The sequence below is a fragment of the Numenius arquata genome, chromosome 12 (genome assembly GCF_964106895.1).
Source record: "Numenius arquata chromosome 12, bNumArq3.hap1.1, whole genome shotgun sequence".
Classification (NCBI taxonomy): Eukaryota; Metazoa; Chordata; class Aves; order Charadriiformes; family Scolopacidae; genus Numenius; species Numenius arquata.
In genome coordinates this window covers 35,661,557-35,681,923 of record NC_133587.1, presented here as the reverse complement: position 1 = coordinate 35,681,923, position 20,367 = coordinate 35,661,557, and the positions used below count along the sequence as shown (strand labels likewise).

The window sequence follows — 20,367 nt, the reverse complement described above, 5'->3', positions numbered from 1 at the left end:
TTACAATAAAACTTATCTTAAATGGGCTTTAGCTGCAGTTGTTTCAAATTTGACTCAAACTTAGTAATGATCACCAACATGCAACTTCTCTGGCATATGTGAAGCTCCCAACTCTTTTTAAAGGTAGTGATCTATGTATTTAAAATTCAAAGTGTTTGAAACAAGAAGGGTGATATTTCAGAAAAGAGGCACCGCAGACCAGAGGTTGCTCGTATTTCATTTTCCCTTCTTCTGTGTACCCCCATTCTATTTCCAAAACTCCCTGTACCTGTGAAACATTGTCCTTTCTAACGCTGCTTGATCCTCGCGCAGTTCCTTGTCTGTGCGACTGGCTTTTGGTGAGTATGTGGCAGTTGAGAGTTGAAGAAGGGACCAGCTGGGTGGATGCATGAGGGAGGCTTTAGCCAAGGCAGCCAAAAGAGCCCACAGGGCTTGAGCAGCCAGTCAGTGAGGACCCAGAGGCACATGGCACTATGCAGCATTTGTGAGTGGGTGTGTAGGTTTTCTTGTGTTGTTTTTTTGTTTTAATGTCTTTGCTTTAAGTGACAATTCATTTATTCTCAAATGTTTTTAAGTGTTTAAGTAAACACTTAAATGTTTTACTTTTTTCCTTAATGAAATGTGCGCTTCCTTTCTTTTTGCCATCTGGCAAATTTTAATTTATCCATGTGGTCTGTAATAAATACTGTTTTTTCAGGCAGTCAGGCAGCAGTTAATCTGTACCCTCCTTGCTCCCATTTCCCAGCCTCCTACTTGTTGTATACAGGGAATTTTGATATTATGAGGCTGTTGACCTCTGAGAGAAGATGTGGACCTAAGTATCTGTTTTACCTGATTTATTCTAATAGTAATTAGGAGAACTTGAAAAGTAGCATTTAGGATAACTAACTGATTATAGTTCTTCAATATCTGAAAAATGACAGTTCGGTCAGTTAAATCCTGTTTGGTTTCCTAGAAGGAAGGACATTAGACATGAATTGTTCCAAATTATGTTTGTCACATATCTTGCTTCCTGTAGGGGAAAAAAATAGCCTGAGGGAGACTTCTTAATTCCAGGAAGCTTTTTATTTCTCATTTCTATAAAAAGTTTGTCATGCCGAAATCATGTCTGAAATAATATGGTTAAAGTTGGGCCTGTATATAACTGACTTGTGTACATACAAATTTATTTTTACAGGTACATAAACCATTTTCTATCTACAGATGGATTAGTGTATGTGTATGGGTAACTCTCCTGACAGACATTGTTCCATTCATGTTGTTATATTTACTTCTGCCATGCAGAATATACCAGTAAAGTTGCTACATAATTGTAAATCAATAGTTGCTTCTAGCATAAATGAAAGTATTTTAATCTGCTTTTCACAAAAATTGCTATGTTTGTTAATGTCAGAAGAACTGCAGAAGTGTCCTGTTAACTAGTTGGTGTTTCTCATATTAGAATTTTAAGAAATCACCGATAAATAATGTGGAGAGTATGTTATTTTTATTCAAAGTGTGTTTAATTCTGTGGAATGCTGCGAACTTGGGTCTGTATCATGTGGTTTGTTGCTGAGTTAATAACTGTGTATTTTAGGTATAAGGATTTATATACTTGTTTTTCACCTTTGAGGTTTTCACCAGATTTGATTAGAATAAGAACCTCCATCTTGAAAAAGCAAATTTGAATTGTTAATGTTTGAGAAATGCTTGACAGAAAAGTTCTTATAGAAGCATTGTGTTTTGTAAATACTGTATTTTGGAAGACATAATTTATTTGAACTTCCTTTTGCAGGCTTCTTTATAGTTTAGCCTTTAATGCCAGATTCCTGAGGCATCTTTGGTATTTGATATCTTCAATGACTACACGAATGATTACAGGGTATGTATTACACCACTTCTGAAATGGAGTCTTTGTTAAAATAGAGCATATCTAGTGAAGAGAGAATGAGGGAATTAGTGGTATTGTTCTACCTTCTTAAAGTACATCAACTAGTACATAACAGTGCTCGTGGAAGATGGTTGAAAAAAAAACTGTAATGGTTACTTAGCTTCTATGATTTCATAAAACTGAGCAAAACTCAAGAATTGGGCAGTTGTAAATAATTACACATAAATAAATAAAATCTTTATTTAAAATAAGGTGACTATTTTTTAGTTTTTGGAGTGCTTAGTAGCTTCAGTATAACAAACACTGGAGCTCCAAATACTTCATCCCAAGTGTGTGAGTTCTATCTCATATACTTTGACCAGCCCAAAAATTGATGGTAGCAGAAGCATGTTCCCAGGAACTGAGGCATTGGACCTACAGATTTGTTCCACAGATTTGACACACAGATTAGTTACTCTTTGTTTTGTGTCCTTGTTCTCAACCAGAAAGTTGAGAACTGATTAACTGCATCCTGCAGTTAATGCCACAGTTTATATATCACCAAGACACTGAGATCCTATAGTGACAGAAACTTACAGAGAGTAACCTTATTTTGCAAGAATGGGAAATAGTAGTTATTTAACTGAGAGTGTCCTTATTTTGCTGTAGGAACTGCTACTAAATATTTTTAATAAAATGCTGAAGTTAATTAGAGTATTTAATTAACCATCTCTATAATTTACATTGTATATTTTAAGGTCAATGGTGCCACTCCTTCAAGTGATTTCAAGAGGCTCTCCAATGTCTTTAGAAGACTCTAGTCGAATTATCCCTCTCTTCTACCTTTTTAGTTCTTTATTTAGTCATTCACTTATTTCTATTCATGATAATGAATTCTTTGGTGATCCAATAGAAGGTGAGTTTCAAGCATAATAAATAGCAGTGCTTTGCAAAATGTTTTTTTGTAAGGCTACAGAGTTCCCTGGGCAATGATTTGCTGACATTTGCGGGGAAGGCTCTTCTGGGCTCGCTTGCTGATAGTCCCCTGAGCACTCAGCTGTCAGCTGGCTCTTTTCATGGTGATTACATTTAGAAAAAAGAAGGAAAAAATGATGGTCTGCACCTTGGGAACCCTAGCTTTACAGGGTCTGATATGAAAGTTCTTAATCGTGATTAATTTTTTAATGAGTTAGTGAAGAGAGTGAGGTTATTCTGGACTGAACCTGTAGTCTAATGTAAAAATTTTACATAGCAGCAATCAAAAAAGAGAATAAGAGAATATTGTAATTAAAACTGCATTGTGACTACAAACAATTACAAGAGCTGATTGCCTTTTATAAATGTATACTCATTCTCTTGTTGTGTGATGTCTTTTCTCTGCTTTTAGATTTTGTGTGGTAATATTAAAATTAATAAATGACATGTTTTTTAATAACAAAATGATTAATAAAGCAGCTTAAAGAAACTTAAACTTGTGTTTTATGTAGTTGTAGGTCAAAGACAATCATCAATGATGCCTTTTACACTAGAAGAGCTTGTAATATTATCACGCTGCCTTCGAGATGCATGTTTAGGAATCATAAAGTTGGCTTACCCAGAAACAAAACCAGAGGTTCGTGAGGAATATATTGCAGCATTTAGAAGTGTTGGAGTAACAAAAAATACAGAAATGCAGCAATGTATACAGACAGAACAAAAAAAGTGGATTCAATTATTCAAGGTAAATTGTGTCAATTTTCAGAACATATTTCAATAAAGTTTTCCGGCTTGTGCTGGCAATATGAGATTAGCTATTTTTTTTTTCCCTAATTATACTTTTAACACAGTTGTTAAAAGGAAGATGGATTTGGGAAGGTTGCCTTTTGGCTAACTTTGGCTGAACTTTGAGTAATTAAATTCTGATAACTGTAACTTTTTTTTTTTCTAGCCATTCTTAATTTTCATGCTTATTCTGTTCATAGAAAAGTTACTGTGTAGAATTTAGGTTTTAACTTGGACTCTCATTCAGCAAGGTACTTAAGCACATCATTGGAACTTTATGCAAGTGTGAAATTCTAACTGAATCATACAATTTTTTGAGTACTTATTTTTTGGAGGCTTTACTAAATTGGTACCATGCTGCACTGGCTTTGTTGGTGTTCAGCTAAAATACATTGGTATTACTCCTTTTGGGTTGGCTGGAATACTAATGGGGTGGTGAATCTGGCTTAGGCAAATGTAAACTTTAATGTACGTTATTTCTGGATATCTACCAATGTATTTCTGCTAGTTTTATCTGTGGCATCCTACCTAAGACATGAGTTAAGAGAAGCTGAAAACGTTGGCAGGAAAAAACCTAATATAACTGTTGCCGAAAAAAAGGAGTGCTTGACTTGTCATGAAAATTCTGCAGCAAACACATCTAGTCAGCTAAAATTGCTCATTAAAGAAGTGGGAGCAGAAGAAATGCATTTTCCAAATTGAATGCTAGATTTACAGTCTGTTTAATACTGGCGACCTCTCGCACACTAATGTTCAGTTCGAGTCATCAGCTGTCCCTTCAGGTCTTTTATCACTGCTTTTGTCAAGCTATCTATTTAATTGAAAGAAGTTAATTGAATGAAAATGATCAACTAAGCTTGTATTAATATTGCTAATGGAACTTTCTTCTTGGCCATGTTTGGAGAAAGATGTCATGCTAGACTTTAGGAAAGGCCCATTAAGGCTTGCACTTAACCTGATGGGCTAATTAAGGAATGCTTATTCATTCTACAAGTCTAAGATAGGCTCTATCCAGCCTATTCTGCCTGATTTTACAACACATTTCACTTATGAGCATAAGCATTAATAGCAGTGAGAGTAACTGATAATGTTTTGATTGCATTGAATACAGTCCTAATGCACCACTGAATTTGTAATTTGCACGGATTGATCTAATATATGTTTGCACAATTTAATTTAATTACTTGTCTTTAAATTGCCAAATAAACTTTCGATTTAAAGGTCACAAGTGAAAACCCCAATATGACTATTTTTCTAAGGAGGGAGGCATACTAGGGGTATTCTTATGTATGTGGTTTATATCACACTATCTTCTGTTTCTTCTCTTTAGTTTGTTATATTTAATCAATCTTTTTACATTTCAGATGAAGTTGATAATATTTTGCTGTCAATCAGGAAGTTGTAAAATCCCAAGGTATTCTGCCCCAGTTTGGCAGTCAGGAACTCATAGCAGAACTGTCTAAACTTGGTGTGCACTTACTATTTTCAGGAGCTAGAGTTGTCTTCCATTAGCTGAATTACAAATGTAAATCTTGATGGTATCGTGAAGGCTCTGGGTCTTCCCAAAAGGTAGCCAGTAACAAAGCTTCCCATGTTTACTCCTGAAATCTGTTACAGATAAAAATTCAACATGGTTAAAGTTCATCTCATCAAGAAGGCTGCTGTGTGCAGCACTGAGTCTTTCCTGAGGGCAGCTTTAAAATAGCTTCTTGCCAGTAAGCAGGCAGCAATATCTTCTTCCAAATCATTAAAACAAAGCTGAAGTAGTTAATCATAAATTCGAGGTGTTGAAGTAGAAAATCCTTTTACTTCTTTTACGCTATGTCAAATATATGAGTTTCATCTTTTCTAAAGATTTTGCAAGCTGCCTGCAGAGAAAAAAGGCACATTCCTTCCCTATGCTTTTAATTTATCTTTTTCTTTTTTTCTTTTCTCGCCCTTGTTTTGCATATTTTTCCGGGCCACTGTTTTCTAATGAAACACATTCCTGTATATAGACACAAATGCAGCCTTTACTTATGCAAGGTAATGATAAATCTGAAAACAGTGAGACTGCTGACAATGATGTGCTTATTTGCTAGCAGACTGGAGGTCTTTGCAATGGTAAGATTTACATGTGAAAACATCTTTATTCAGCGAAATCTCCCTTTTTAGCTTGGTATAATATTGAATAGTGTAGTCTACTGTTACAGATTCTATAGAAGGACTTAAGTTATGAGTACATGAAAATGGGTCTTGTCGAATAAAAGAATATATTTCACTCCCCTGACTTAATTCTGTGAAATTAAACTGATAATTCTGCTGAATTTTAGTTTTTAATCTTGTACTTGGTCCTGTATTGGAAAAAAATCCCCATTTTAATATTACTAATTGAAGTGGGTCTTTCAATAAAATATATACTTACAAAAACTTTACGAAGGAGTCATGAGTTTAGAATGCTAGTGTTCTCAATACCCAGTTGTTATGTAAAAGGAACTCCAGTATCACATAATTTGATTCACCTTCCTTTAAGGAATCTTTAACTGCTTGTAAAATACTTCATTAGCATTATCTTCACGTGGATAATTTTTTCTGACACCTCCCTCCCGTTTTTGTTTTTTTTTTTTCCTTTCTTTTAAGTATAGTGGTAATGGGACCACAGAGCCTCGGTGACTCATCTAACCTGCACTGATTTTTATAAGGGCAAGGTGATGAAAATTCCTGTGTAATCAGACAGTTCCCTTAATAGCATTCGTCTTTGTTCTGTCTTTAAGACGTTACTTTACAAACTGGATCTTAAAAGGTCTTTTGTGTAATACCTAGACACAGAATCCTTTAGAAGGTCCATTAAACTCTTTGTTACTCTTGACACCTGCCATTAAGACTGTCTTTTAGCAAGATTACTCCAGAAAAGCTTTGTGTATGGTTTTTCCTATTTGTTTTTCAAGTGCTAGAGTTCTACCTTGCAAAACGGATGGCTGTTCATTGTAGCAGTGATAACATCTCTTAGACTAGTAATTTAATATTCTGGTGATTCCACTGAATTATGTTTTATGTAGTGTTAGGCTAATTTGGTTCTGCTTTGGAGAGAAGGCATGCAACGAAGTATGACAAATATGCTTGAGCTGAACTAGTTGTTAGCTTGATACAGCTTGATATCCCTAATTGTTTGGTTTTTTTTTTTTTGTTTGCTGTTTTGTTTTGTTTTTCTTTACTGGATGGGAGGGAAACTGCCAAGAAAAATCTTAAAATTGCAAAGACACTCCGGTGACCATGATAACCGTTTTTCTCAGCCTCCCAATTATGAAGATGTGCCTAAAATAGTTACCTATGCAGGTTTTTTGTTCACTGTGTGGTTGTAATAATGACAGAATTTCATCATTTGAGTTCCTTGTGAATAAAAGTGAATTAAACGTAGTTGTTTAAGCCGATGTGCTTGTGATTGGGTGAAGTATGGGCATATGCGTCATCACCCACTATCATTCAGCTGATAAGCAGTGGTGTAGTGGGTGGGGAAAGCAATGATAGTGGGTGATGATGACCACTCTTACTAGGTGATTTTCAGGTGAAAGCTTACACCTTCTGTTGGAGAAGGTCTTACTGACTTAACACTCTAAAGGGCTTTTACCTAATCCATTGTAGTTTGTAAATAACATTATGATACTACAGTATATATGTGCATATTAAAGGGAAATTATAACCAGCCACCTCATACATGTATTTTTAGGTCTGTAGGTGGTTTTTGTGCTTGCTATGGTCATCACCAGAAGAATATTCGGTAACCATCCTTTTTCTGGAAAGGGTCATTTTGTGATTTGCTTTCAGGTGTGTGAGCTGTAGGCCCTTCTCAGGAGTGATTTTACTTTCTGATCTGGTGTGTTGGATCTTCTGGACCTTACAGTAGGGTTTACTGTACAGTATAAACAACTGAGCTAGTCACACTAGGATTTAATAGAGGCAAGAACTTTAAGGGTACAGTTCATTTGACAAATTGGTAGCTACTTCTGGATAAGATGATATTAATTGACAAGAAAAGGAGCCTGTAGTGTCTCTCCAGATGTAGACCTTTACCCTTAAAAATTCCAGCGCTAGTGTTTTCATGTACAGATAATCACTTCAGTGTTTGATGAGGTGATATCATCAGCAGAAACTTATGATTTATCTGAGGCAGCTTTAGCTGGAAATGCTTTAGTTTGTTAATGCAGCAACCAGAAGTAGTCAGTCTTTCATGTACTTCAGAGATGTAACTTTTGCTGTTAAGTTTTGCTGCCAATTTAATGCTTCTGCCCTGTCCTCTACTTTCTGGAGTTGATGTTGGGTTTTGTACAGTTTGGCCATTGAGAAGCACATTGCAGGATCTTGTGCTGGCTAGTTAGTTAAGTTTATTGACTGTGGGCAGAAATACCCACTGTTTATTAGTTGATCACTCAGATTTGCCTAGTGTGGAGTGATACACATGATCTTTGTTGTGACACAGCAAGCAAAAGTTCCATTCTTCTGTGGATCATTTTCTTTGAAAAATGATGCATTTAAGAATCCTCTTCCTTGAAAGAAAACCTACAAATGAGCCAAATCGCTTGAAATCTCAGTTTTGGAATGAGTAGTAGTAAAGAATAGCTGTCTTCTTTCTCTTCTAAAACACACATCTGTTCACATGCTTAATGGTTCTGAAAACCTATATAAGCAAAACAAGAAAAAAAATCTATATTGAAAACCATTTGATAGATGACCTGGTTAGGTGTTACTTTCTTTAAATAAGCAGCTTAATGCTGGTAATGATTTGATTAGGCTTCCCTGAGCTGGCATAAAACTTTAGGTGTGCAGGGTAGTCCTAGTTCGTAGGTTTTGGAATGAGACTTCAATAAGCCAATTCTTTTTGACAACTTACAAGTGAGCCACAATTACTTACTTGCATTCTAAGGTATTGAAGTATAAGAACAAGCTTTTGTAAGTTAAAAATAAGGAACAGTTTCATACCTTACTGAAAGATTTTCTTAGGTTTTTGCTTGTTTTTGCTTATACAATATTGATATATACAATATTCTGTATTGAAACATACGTGTTTCTGTTACCTAGGTCATCACAAACTTAGTGAAAATGTTGAAATCTAGAGATACAAGGAGAAATTTCTGCCCACCAAATCACTGGCTCTCAGAACAAGAAAACATTAAAGCAGATAAGGTAAGAGTAATATCCTTTTTCCCCATAGCCTTACAGGTGCCAAAGTTTCGGTGGTAAAGTGTTTGATTCCTGACTGCATTAACGATGTTGACGTTGCACAGATTTGGCGTGGTGCGGAACCTGGAGTAATGCTGCTTTTCTCTAATGTAAAAGTCTTGCATCTCTTCAGAAACTTTTGTTAAATTACATTTCCAGTCCATAAAGTAGAACCCACGCTGTAGTGCGATGATGTTAAGTCATCTGCATTTATAGCAGAGGAGAACTGAAAATCTGGTAGCATTTTGTAGCATTTTATTTTCTAGTTATTTTAAGTGCTTCTCATAATAATAAATGCTAAATAAAAGAATTTCTCTACAGTGGGGAAAAAACGCACAAGATTCTGTTCCAAAATAAAAGAAAATTAAGTAGCATTTTCTGTACTTACGTATTCTAGAATTGTTTTTTCCCAAGAGCTCTTGAAAAAAAAGACATTGAGCTTAAAAAGTGTGTATGGTGCAAAGAAAGACTAGTATGAACGTGCAAGTACATCCTTGGAATCACTGAGAACTTGAACACGACAATTTTATTTATTTACTATGTCAGTAAATTGTAATATGTAATTAGGTAATGTTTAACTGTAAAATACTGTTAATTTATTAGGTTACGCAGCTGTATGTGCCATCTGCTAGACATGTCTGGAGAGTCAGAAGAATGGGAAGAATAGGACCATTGCAGTCTACTTTGGATGGTGAGATACTGTCTATGCAATTTTTGCTTTACTAAGTCAAAATAGCAGTTTGACTTATGTAAAGAAAATATTTATAGAGCTCAGTTGAGTATTTTGTATAAAAGTCTTAATGATAGCCAAAAGCAAGGCAATCTTTCATAATTTTGTTTCAGATATTTTAAAAAATGTGTTTGTATACGTATGTGAGTGTACGTCTTTAGAGTATTTAATGTATAACAGCTTTCTCCAAACTTCTGCTGGCATTGATGAGGGAAAATGATGAGGTGGACAAATGATATGTGTTAAAAATATACGTATTATAGTTACGTAAGATATAAAGTATTATATCTTATTAATATAGTTGCAGAAGAGACAAAGTATTTATGTTTTGTTTTTACTTATATGAAACTTCTTTATTATATATTAAACTGTAACAAACAAGCTTTAGGTACCATGATAAGTATTAATTACTGTTTATAAATATTGTCTCTAATTAGATAAGGCAGCAACTTAACCCCTTGAATTATTCAAAATATCTGGACTTTATGGAATTTCCAAGGAAAGATGAGAGAATTGGTCCAACTTAGCAATCGGTAAATTTACACTAGTTTAGTTGTGCCAATATACTTTGTCATATAGACAGTCTGTTTCTTTCAGCTTTTCATACCTTTGTATCTTCACTATTCTAGAATTTTACCTTGCTATGCTCAGGTAAAATAATCATTAAATCACTAATACTTATGAAGATTTCATAATGAATGAAAAATGGAGCCTTTAAACAGCAAAATGATTCATCTACGAGAGTCCATACTCTCTTTCAAGGTGATGTAATCTGCTTGAATATCTTAGCCAGATACAGTAGATCATTTAGAGAAGACTGTAGCCTTTGAATGCTGCCATAGAGTTGTACAGAATTAAGGGCTTTGTCCAAGGTTGAAACCTAAGAACTTCTTAAAAAGATATTTTTTTAATCGAATAGCTATGATGTTATAAGTTTACATGGATTACCTTATTAGTCTAGTTGCCAGGTAACAACTTGTTGGTCCAGTGTAGGTACTCCTCAGAATTTTGAATTGAATTTTTTCAATTTACTTTTTCTCTTTGGAAATGGCCTATTCTAAATGACTGATGATATGAAATCCTAAAAGCAGGTGTTTTAGCAAAAATTGCCAGGCCTCAACAGGCCTGTATCCTATGTGCATTATGGACTCTACATCAGTAATCCCTGTTTCTTCCATTGACCTACATGGCTCTTGACAGCTATATTGTCTTGATGCTCTCCGCTGTCAGACGTGTCCAACAGTTATTCCTCCCAGATTCTACCCCATGCTACTAGTCTACTGGTCTCCTTCCCCTCACACATACAATGCCTTGTGCTCTCTCCTTTGTCTTCCTTCCCCTAATAGCACCAGTTTCCTCTGTTTCATTAGCTGCCTTGGTCTGGGCAGTGGGTAGATCAGGAATTCACGTGCTGGGGCTGGTGCGGAGCAGCTGCATGCCCTCATTTTGCTGGCTGGTTCTCGGACAAGCTGACACACTGAACGGAGCAGATACTGAGCTCTCCTTGCTGTTTCTGGAATCGGGTCACTAAAGGAATTTCTATTCTCTATCCAGCTGAACATTTTCACAAAACTTAGTATTTTTGAATCTCCTGTTCTCTGTCACGGTTAAAATTCAGCTGGTTAGCTCAAAAGGTGTGTTGGAGGCAAGATAGCGAGGAAAGATGATAGAGTGTGTTCATGTAAACCTTGTTTTCATATGAAATTGGGATAAAAAAGGTGCAGTCAACATGAATGTGTGAAAACAAGCAGGTAACAATGTGCACCTGACTTGTTTGATCCCTTTTGACTCCATATGGGTTAAAGCCAATTAGCATGAAAGTACTGCTGAATCACATATGGTCATGTTTATTTGTGCTTTTTCATTTACTTTAATGGCAGACTCGTGAGTTCTAAATGCCCTCTGCATTGATGACTCCATCCCATATTTCTCTTTAAAGAAAGAAGCTGTGATGGAGAAATGCAGATAAAATTGACTAATTGACTGGAATAATTGAACTGTCGAAGTCGTGTAGTAGTTTACCTTTGCTGTACATGCACTTTTTATTTAAAATGCTTTTAACCCTTAGCTTAATAGGCTGCATACATTGACTTTAATTAAAAATGTTTACTAAGTAAACTAAGAGTAGTCGCACAGATAAGCATTTTATCAGAAATTCCAAAGGCTTGCAATGTTGAAACCTGCCCCAAATGAACATACATCAAGTATAGTGTGAACATACATCAAGTATAGTGATGTTTTGGGTCATGTCATGTTAAATTGGTGCTTAAAATATCCTTACTTAAAGTGCTTTGAGGAGTGGAGGAAAAAAAAAAAAAGAGAAAAAGAAAAGAAGTGATGTCCAGTTGCAGAAAGGCAGCAAGATGCAAGTCACCACAGGTAGGAGCCAAAGGAAGAACTTGAAACTGTCTTCATAAACTTCCAGACTGGATAGTAACATGAAGCATTTACTTCGCTTTTGTAATATGGTCTATAAATAGTCTACACTCTGGAGTCTTTTTTGGAGAAGGTGGTTATTAAACACGAAAATGAAACTACGAAGGAGCTGTGGGTTTTGTTTCCTCAGTAGAGTGAAGCTGGGTGGATCTTTAACTACAGTGTCTAGTCAGTGAGCGATACCATTTTTTATTGCTGCAGTTAATTAACTTACAGTCAGATACATACTCAGTAACTGAGTTTCTTCTCATGAAGTTAGAGCAGGATTGTCACTTTGTCGCTTCTACTGTGCATCCCCCAAAGTCGAGTTGTTTCCTGAGAACATCGTCTGTGGGTAAAAGAAGGAGCTGCATGGTAGCTTGGGACCTGCATGCGATTGAGTCTCTCTGTTTCTGTGGCTTCTTGAATTCTTTTCTGATCTCTTTTTCTTAAGCACTTTATACAATTTCTTGATGTTCTTTTCACTATTTCTGCAGTGACTAGGACTTAATGTGATCACTGTGGCCTTGCTGTTGGGAGAGAAAAATCATTGAAATAAAAGTTATCTTTCTGTTGGTTTCATTAGATTTGGTTTAATTCTTAGGTTTTTACGCCTAAAATGATTTGATTGAAAGTAGGTGATGTAGTTGAAAGCACAGTACCTTTAAACTATTTTGATCACTGGTATGGGAATATTGTGTATTCCTGTGATGAAAATTCTAATTACTTACACCTTCTTAACTGTCTTCTATCATGCATTTTTTTCTTAATTGAAAAATTAAAATGTCAACCATGAGACAAAAAATGAAAACCATTTTTTTCTTCTGAATAAAATGAACAACACAGGAGTACTTAGTTTTACACACGTTTTGCTTTCAGTTTGTTTTCACTACTTATTTTTCGGTTTGCCTGTAGAAACTAATGTTTAAAGAAAGGTAAGGCTTTGTGTGACTGTTAAGTAAATAAACTATTTTAATATACATATGTTTATATAAAGTAAATTGAGTCACTTGATACAGAATAAACTGTTTAAAAAAATGTTCTTTCCAAAATTTTAAAAATTATTATTTCTATTTTAAGTGGGTTTGGAACCAGCACCTCTTTCTGTATCTGAAGAACGACAACTTGCAATTCTGACAGAGCTACCTTTTGTAGTTCCTTTTGAAGAAAGAGTAAAGGTACCTAATTTCTAATTTATTATGCAATTGGTTTTTTAGTTTTTTTAAAGTTTTCAATAAGTGTGAAAAGAGCACTTTGGTGAGTAGAAACTGGATTGTTTCCCTACAGAAGGGTGTGACAGGCCATACTGTTTTACTGCAGTACTCATGTGGCAAGTGAACATTTGAAGTTAATTACTTTTCTCTTATTTTGCTAGTTGTATTACCCTTTGTAATGATTGCATTAAAATTAGAACCATGTATTCCAAGATGTTTATAATAAACTGCGATCCTGATTCAATGATTGATTTACATGATTGCACCCTCTTGTGGTAAGCAGAGCACTAACTAGTTGTGTATCTGTAATAAACAGATTGCAAGGTCAAGACTGGAGACTTTTGTGCAGTGGGTGGATTTACTCAGAATGAAATGATGGATGTCCATTTTGGGAAAGTAACGCCTAGAGATTAAATTTCTGCATTCATAGCTGAGTAGCTGAACTTTAATAGAGTATGTAGTTTAAAACTTGCAAGATTCTTGTATTATTGGATTTGCTTTTGAATGTTTTCTAGATTTTAAATATGTAATTGTTAGTTCTGCTACCTATTTCAGTTTGCATCATATTTTTTTAAATTTTTTTTTTTATTACTCTGTTACAATTTCTTTTCTGAACTGCTTTTGTTGTTAACGGTATCAATTACTTAAAAACTGCTCCCTGAATTGTCTTGGAAACACTAAGTTGCAGGACACCATCAAAAGAATGAAGCATAGTTCCATAGGGAAAATAAATCAGTATTTTTCAAAAAAGACAGTGACAGCTTTGGTAGGAAAGGAGTGTTTTTTCCAGGCTTCTATGAAACTTGTGTGCCAACAAAACATCTCAATACCATATGGCAATATTGCAGTAGGATTACAGGGAAACAATTGGAAGTGAGCTCAAGCAGGGTTCTCCAGGTCATGATGTAGTCACTGTCTACATCCTCTGGACTTCATAAAGCTATGTTGAGGTGCCTATATGTTAAGTTTCTTCAATTCATAAAACCTTGTTTGATTAGTAAAATCAAAAACTGAAATAACAATTGGATGAGAGCTTGGAGAGAAGGATAAAGCTACAAGCTGAACTATTATACTGCTTGTTGGACAAAGTACGGTCTTTTAATCTAATAGTGGGACTCAACATCCTTTTGGAGTCTCCCACTGCCCCTGCAAAACAACTTGCAGTAAAGGAAGAAGATACCTTATCATGGCCCGATTGTTTTGTTTTTATTTTTTATTTTTTCTTTCAACTAGTTGCCATCTATTATGCTGTAATTTAATGTGGTAATACAGCTCAGTGCTGTTTCCGTATATGGGTTGTTCTACATGTCCTTTAATTTTTAGACTTCTTAGTGAGATTTTTATATTGAATTACCAGATACTACATACTCTTACAAGCAATTATTGAGTCAAGTTTCCTGGTAGGCTCTTCAGGACTAACATATGCATTAACATTGGGTTCTGTAGGAGTCCAGACTATCAAAAAAATTTTGTTATGAGATATACCTCCAAGCAATTCTTTCCATCTAGTGTTTTGTAGCAATAGTTAACACACCTTATCTAGCCATGCTGCAGGAAAGAGAATGGTGGGGAGCATGTTCTCATGCCCTGTAAAAAGAAGGTATCTGTGGCTATATGTTTTGATGTTGTACAACTGTAGAAAAATTTAGGTCAGAAGGGACCTCTGAAGGTACTGTAGTCCACCTCTTTCCTCATACAGAAGTAACTTCAGAGTTGGATCAGGATGCACAAGGACTTTTCCAGATGAGTTTTGACTGTCTCCAAAGATGGAGATTTCACAGACTCGTCGTGTAACCTCTTCTGATACTTAATCACTCTCATGAATTTTTTTTTCTTTAGATCCATAAGTATTTCTCTTTCTTCAGTTTATGACTTTTTTTTCTTGCCTTCTTCCTGTGTACTCTAGGGAAGAATCTGGCTTTGTCCACACTATAATCTTCCTGCTTGGAGACCATCTCCTCCACCAGCTACAGTTGACCATAGTAACAGTAGATTTGAGATCTACTCTAGCTTTGTCCGCTGTTGTCAGATTTTCCTCTTTCATGGTATATTTGGTTTTTTTTAAATGTCCCTGGAGACTCCTACTTAATCTTGTTAATTAAGAAAGCAGTCTGTGATATTATTGGGAGAATACATCCCTTGGAAAATGTACTGGACTGTTTATTGAATATGGAAAATGCAAGAGAGGATGTAGTAAACAGACATTTCCTGGATTGAGGGTATATTGAACAGTATTATGTATTAGGTGCTATATCTTGGCATAGAAACCTGATTTGCTACAGTTACTCTTCAGGTGAACTATTAACAGGTTCCTTTAGTGAAGACTTACAAAAGGGACAAGGTGAAGTTTGATTTGTAGTTCAGCTGGTGTTCTTTTTTTGAATTGGTGTGATGCTGTGGTTCTTAGTTTAACAGGGCAGTGCTATCCACTATTTTGCTTTGAATTATTTGCTTGCTGTTCCTGAGAGGAGAACTGATACCTAATTTCTTGTTACTGGAAATGTTTGTAAGCATTACAAAAAATGACAAAAAATTATTTAGTAGTATTGAGGATTGTCTCTGTGTGCAAAATACTCATGTGACTTTTCCTCTTTGTTTTTGAATACTTTGCATTTCAGAACTCTGAAAGTTAGGGAGAGGAAACTGGAATCACTGACACGATGTCTGTAGATGTGCCTCTCTATGTAGAAAGAACTGAGGATGATATCTTAGCACAAAACAGTTTTTTGCATGTCTGTCCCCTCTCCTTCCCTCCCTTGGGGCATGGCTCTGTATTATGTTTTTGCAGCTCAATGAGAGAGACGCCAAATCACTTGAAAGTGAGTGCCCAGAAGCAACTCAAAGGACAGTAATAGTAGTGAATAACCATCTCTCATTGAATATTTAGGTCTGCACAATGACAGGATTTCTCTTTTTGCTCATTTTAACAGATTTTTCAAAGACTGATCTATGCTGATAAACAAGAAGTTCAAGGAGATGGGCCATTTCTGGATGGAATTAATGTCACTATCAGAAGAAATTATATTTATGAAGATGCTTATGATAAACTTTCTCCCGAAAATGGTAGGTTTACAATAAATGTTTATAACATTTAACCATTCTTACTCTGTAGTTACATATTTGCTTACTTTGAGTAGGATGTTAAAAGTGTATCAGCTCTGAGGTGTGAAACTTCTTATAAAGTCAAATTTCCTTGTTTTCACGTGAAGTAATTCTCATCCATGTTCTTTCTGATTATTGCAGTCTCATTATCTGTAACACACCCTTCCTAATTCAAACGTACTTTTATAGGGCTTTTCTTCCCATTTACTTGTCCAAATAACTGTACTTTGTATATTTACCTATGTAGTTCATTATAGATTATCTACTTTGATAATCTGTGTCAACAAAAATAGTACAGTGTGGCTGATGAGGATAATGCAGTGCACTTTGTAGTGATAGTATGTAGTACTATATGTTTACCACATTGATTTAAATCATACCTTAGTGTGAATTTGTGTGAGAGCAGCTGCTCTATAAGGTAAAATTCCAACGTAGGTAAAACCTGCCAAAATAAAGTCCTTATTGGTTATAAGGTATTTTTGCATATAAAAAGAATATTTGCCAAATACTTGACGTTTGCCATGTGAACCTCACCTGCTGTGCCACGTAATTTCCTTCCTGGAGAACTGCTTATTTTAGAGAGGAAGAAGAAGAGGTGTTGGTATTCTTTGTTAGTATAAAATTACTGGAGAGCATGCCTTTCCTTAATTTCCTCTAGTAGTATTAAAGATACTATTCTATTTATAAGTAGAATTTTGTATTTCAATACCCATGTTTAAAACTGTAACTACCTAAAAGAGATATATTTAGACTACTTTTTTTTTTTTAAATTATTTGCAAATTGATTTCTTCTGGTTTTGGAAAGTTTTAAAGGCTAATCAGGGGATGCCACATTATAGCCATCTTGAGATTATATGTGCAATTGACTGTTTAGCCTCTTTCTTAGAGATTGGGAATAGCTTCATTGTACTAAGTTTCATGTGAGTCTTTAACTGATTTTTAAAAAGAGAAAGGTGAGATGGAATTGGAAAATAGAAAAAGTCGAGTCAGTTGTGTTTCCCCTTCCACTCCCTGAAATGTAGTAAAATACAACTCAGAAACTGTGGTCTAGGCTTTTGAGTAATGCAATGTCAAGTAACAGGCAAGTCAACCTATTTGTTTAATAAGAAGAGAGCTTTAAATGAGAAGCACATTTTCTTTGAAGACTACATTTTCACTTACTGTAGTTTTATTAAACTATGAAAGTGGTTTTAGAATGCAAGTTTTTCTAAACTTCGCCTACAGTCTGACAATTTGGGTGCTGGCATGTATTCCAACTTTAGTGAGGTCACAGGCAATAGGAAATTGAGGGGAATAATCAATATACTGGAAGATCACATTGTCACTCAGATGGCCCTCGACAGACTGAAGAAAAGGGCTTACTGAAGCCTCATGAAGTTTAGGAAAGACCAAAGCAAAATCTTGTTCCTGGGCTGTAATAACCCTATAGAGCAGCATGGACTGAGCACTGACTGGCTAGAAAGTTGTTTTCCATGAAGGACTCCGGGCTTCCGAGTGGACAACAAGTTGAACAAATAGAGTTCCCCTTGAGGAGATGAAAGCTAACGGCCTACTGGGCTGTATTAGCAAGAACATAGCTCACAGTTATAGCACCAGTTAACTGTGTCCAGCTTTGGGCTTCCCAGTGCAAAAAAAAAAAAAGCATTAACATATAAGAATGTGTCCTCCAGAAGGCCAACGAGATGATACAGGGGACTGAGGCGTGTGGCATATGAGAAAAAGCTGGTATCACTCCAGCTGGGAAGCTGCAGAAGCCAGTTTCATAAGGTGCAGTGGTGACATTTTATCCTTAGGAAGAAAATTACTCATAAAACAGTGACAAGGGAGAACCAAATAAGCTTGTAGCCAGCAACTGGAAGTAGTAATCTCTAGGTGAAGACTTCTGTCTTGTTTACAGGTACAGAGAAGCCGTAGTGGTAGTTGGCTGTTGAAGTCCGAAAATCTGTTTTTCTGCATGTGTGCATAACACACCATGTATACATTCTCTGAGAAGAGAGCTGTTCACAGCTAATGTTTCCTTAGTACCTTAACTGGGATCATTAAGAAAACAAGCTTGGAATAGCAGAAGTGTACTAGGTTGGTTCTTGTGGGTTTATATTTTTATTTGGTTGTCATATGCTTAATAATGTGCTAATATTTCTCAATTATTTTTTCCTCTGTGACTGGAATTTTCATATTCCATAATAGCCTCTAGTGGACTCCAGTAACAGTTTAATTTAATTGTAGCTGTACGAGTTACAAAATTAGCTCTTCTTTTCAGAGGTTGCACTAACTTGGGGTCCACCTTTACCTACTCACCTGTTTTGACAAGTGAATTGTTTTAGGACCATTTTTCCCTCCTTGCTATGAATCTGGTTGTCAGTATGCAGACGAAGATACAAATAGCTGATTTTCTTCATAAGGCTCCCAAAAGCATTAAACCAACATTTTCCAGAATTTTTGTGCAGGAGAGCATTTCACTGGAATGAAGAACTAATAAGTAATTTTTAAAACTGGCTGAGTGTGAATGAGAAGCTACTAGTATATGTAGAGGGATTTGGTAATGGGTGAGTGCGAGTAAGATACTCGATGGTTCAGAAGAAATTATGTTGCTACAAAGTGCTGAAGATTCTTCCATGAGCACCATGAGCTGTCTATCCATAATGTGTGCGTTGGTAGCACATTGAAGCAGTAGAAGGTTTTATTGTTACTGGTTTATTACTGGTTGCTTTTCTGGGCTGCAAGTGTACTCAATGCAAGGGTTCAAATAAAAGCTGTGTATTTGGTTAGATCTTTGGAAGCCTTCGGTGAACTGAGCAAAAAAGTCCTCCTTCCCTGTTATGTATATGTAGTTCAAGGACCAAATATTGCTTGCTTTCTCAGGTAGCAGCATTCTATGAAACAAGCAGAACACCTGCCTTCAGAACGTGCCCATCTTTACCACTCCTTGCTCACTGGAATTACATGACATAGCAATGAGTCCAAAGTATAAAAAATACTAAGTTCAGTTTCAAAGAATGTTATTTAACAGTGTAGCTTTAACAGTCGGCCCCTCTAAGGGAATGCAGTGCTTATTGACGGTTCCTTCAGATAGGAGAAAGCTGAAGCTTGCATTCACAGTATTTTAGATAAATAGAATTTTCCAATTACTCTTGGGCCTCTTTAAAATATTTTTCAGGATTTTTTTTCTTCCCCTACCTGATGTCTTTCCACTCCCATCTTTTGATGTCTCTTAAAGCAAGACCTTTTGTACAAAGTGAGTTTCACGTACTGAATATTCCAAAATGCAAGCCAGTAATAGATTTTTTGCTACAGTACTCTTTAGGAGTTTGGTTTTTTTTATGTAAAGTTAGTGTAGATGTTTGTATGTGTAGTTACATGTGTTTTTATCCAGACAAAATTCAAGCAGATAGTTGTATTTGAGTTTGTCTCTTTCCTTTCTCTGCAGAACCTGACCTAAAAAAGCGCATTCGTGTTCACTTACTTAATGCACATGGTCTTGATGAAGCCGGTATTGATGGTGGTGGAATTTTCAGAGAATTTCTGAATGAACTACTTAAATCAGGATTTAACCCTAACCAGGGATTTTTTAAGACCACCAATGAGGGACTTCTTTACCCTAACCCCGCTGCACAGATGCTCGTTGGAGACTCTTACGCCCGACATTACTACTTTCTTGGAAGAATGCTTGGAAAGGTAAAAACTGTGTTGTATAATATCAAGCTGTAGCAGTACTGAGATTATTCAGTAATGTGTTTTTTTCTTTTTATATAGAGGTAGATGGTAAAAAATGATGATTTTTCTAGAGTCAAGAAAAAATAACTTTCAGATGTTGGATCTGAACATTATTTCCATGTATCACCCAAATTTCTGCTTCATTTTAATAAGTTACATACTTGAGAAGTACAGAGAGTTTGAAATACCCTGGCTTGCCAGCTGAGCAAAGTGTGCATATGTCTGCTTCTGTGTTTATCCTCTTGCTTAAAGTTAAGTTGATTGAAGCCAATAGAACTGCTCTTCTTATGGTGATTTTTAACCTGGAGCTTTCTGGAATTTTACTGCAGTTACATTGTCATAATTTGGAATACATGAAATTAATATTTTCAGAAACAAAGTTACTA

At 35.7% G+C, this 20,367-nt stretch overlaps 1 protein-coding gene across 1 annotated transcript in view; it reads left to right on the top strand.

The window, feature by feature from the left end:
- Positions 1-20,367, top strand: part of UBE3C (ubiquitin protein ligase E3C) — a 77,338-nt gene that overhangs the window by 26,763 nt on the left and 30,208 nt on the right. Inside the window, exons 11-18 of the mRNA XM_074157038.1 lie at positions 1,775-1,861; positions 2,608-2,765; positions 3,337-3,569; positions 8,666-8,770; positions 9,410-9,497; positions 13,032-13,129; positions 16,096-16,228; positions 19,695-19,942. Coding sequence (XP_074013139.1) covers positions 1,775-1,861; positions 2,608-2,765; positions 3,337-3,569; positions 8,666-8,770; positions 9,410-9,497; positions 13,032-13,129; positions 16,096-16,228; positions 19,695-19,942 — 1,150 coding nt within the window. The remainder of the gene's footprint in view (positions 1-1,774; positions 1,862-2,607; positions 2,766-3,336; positions 3,570-8,665; positions 8,771-9,409; positions 9,498-13,031; positions 13,130-16,095; positions 16,229-19,694; positions 19,943-20,367) is intronic.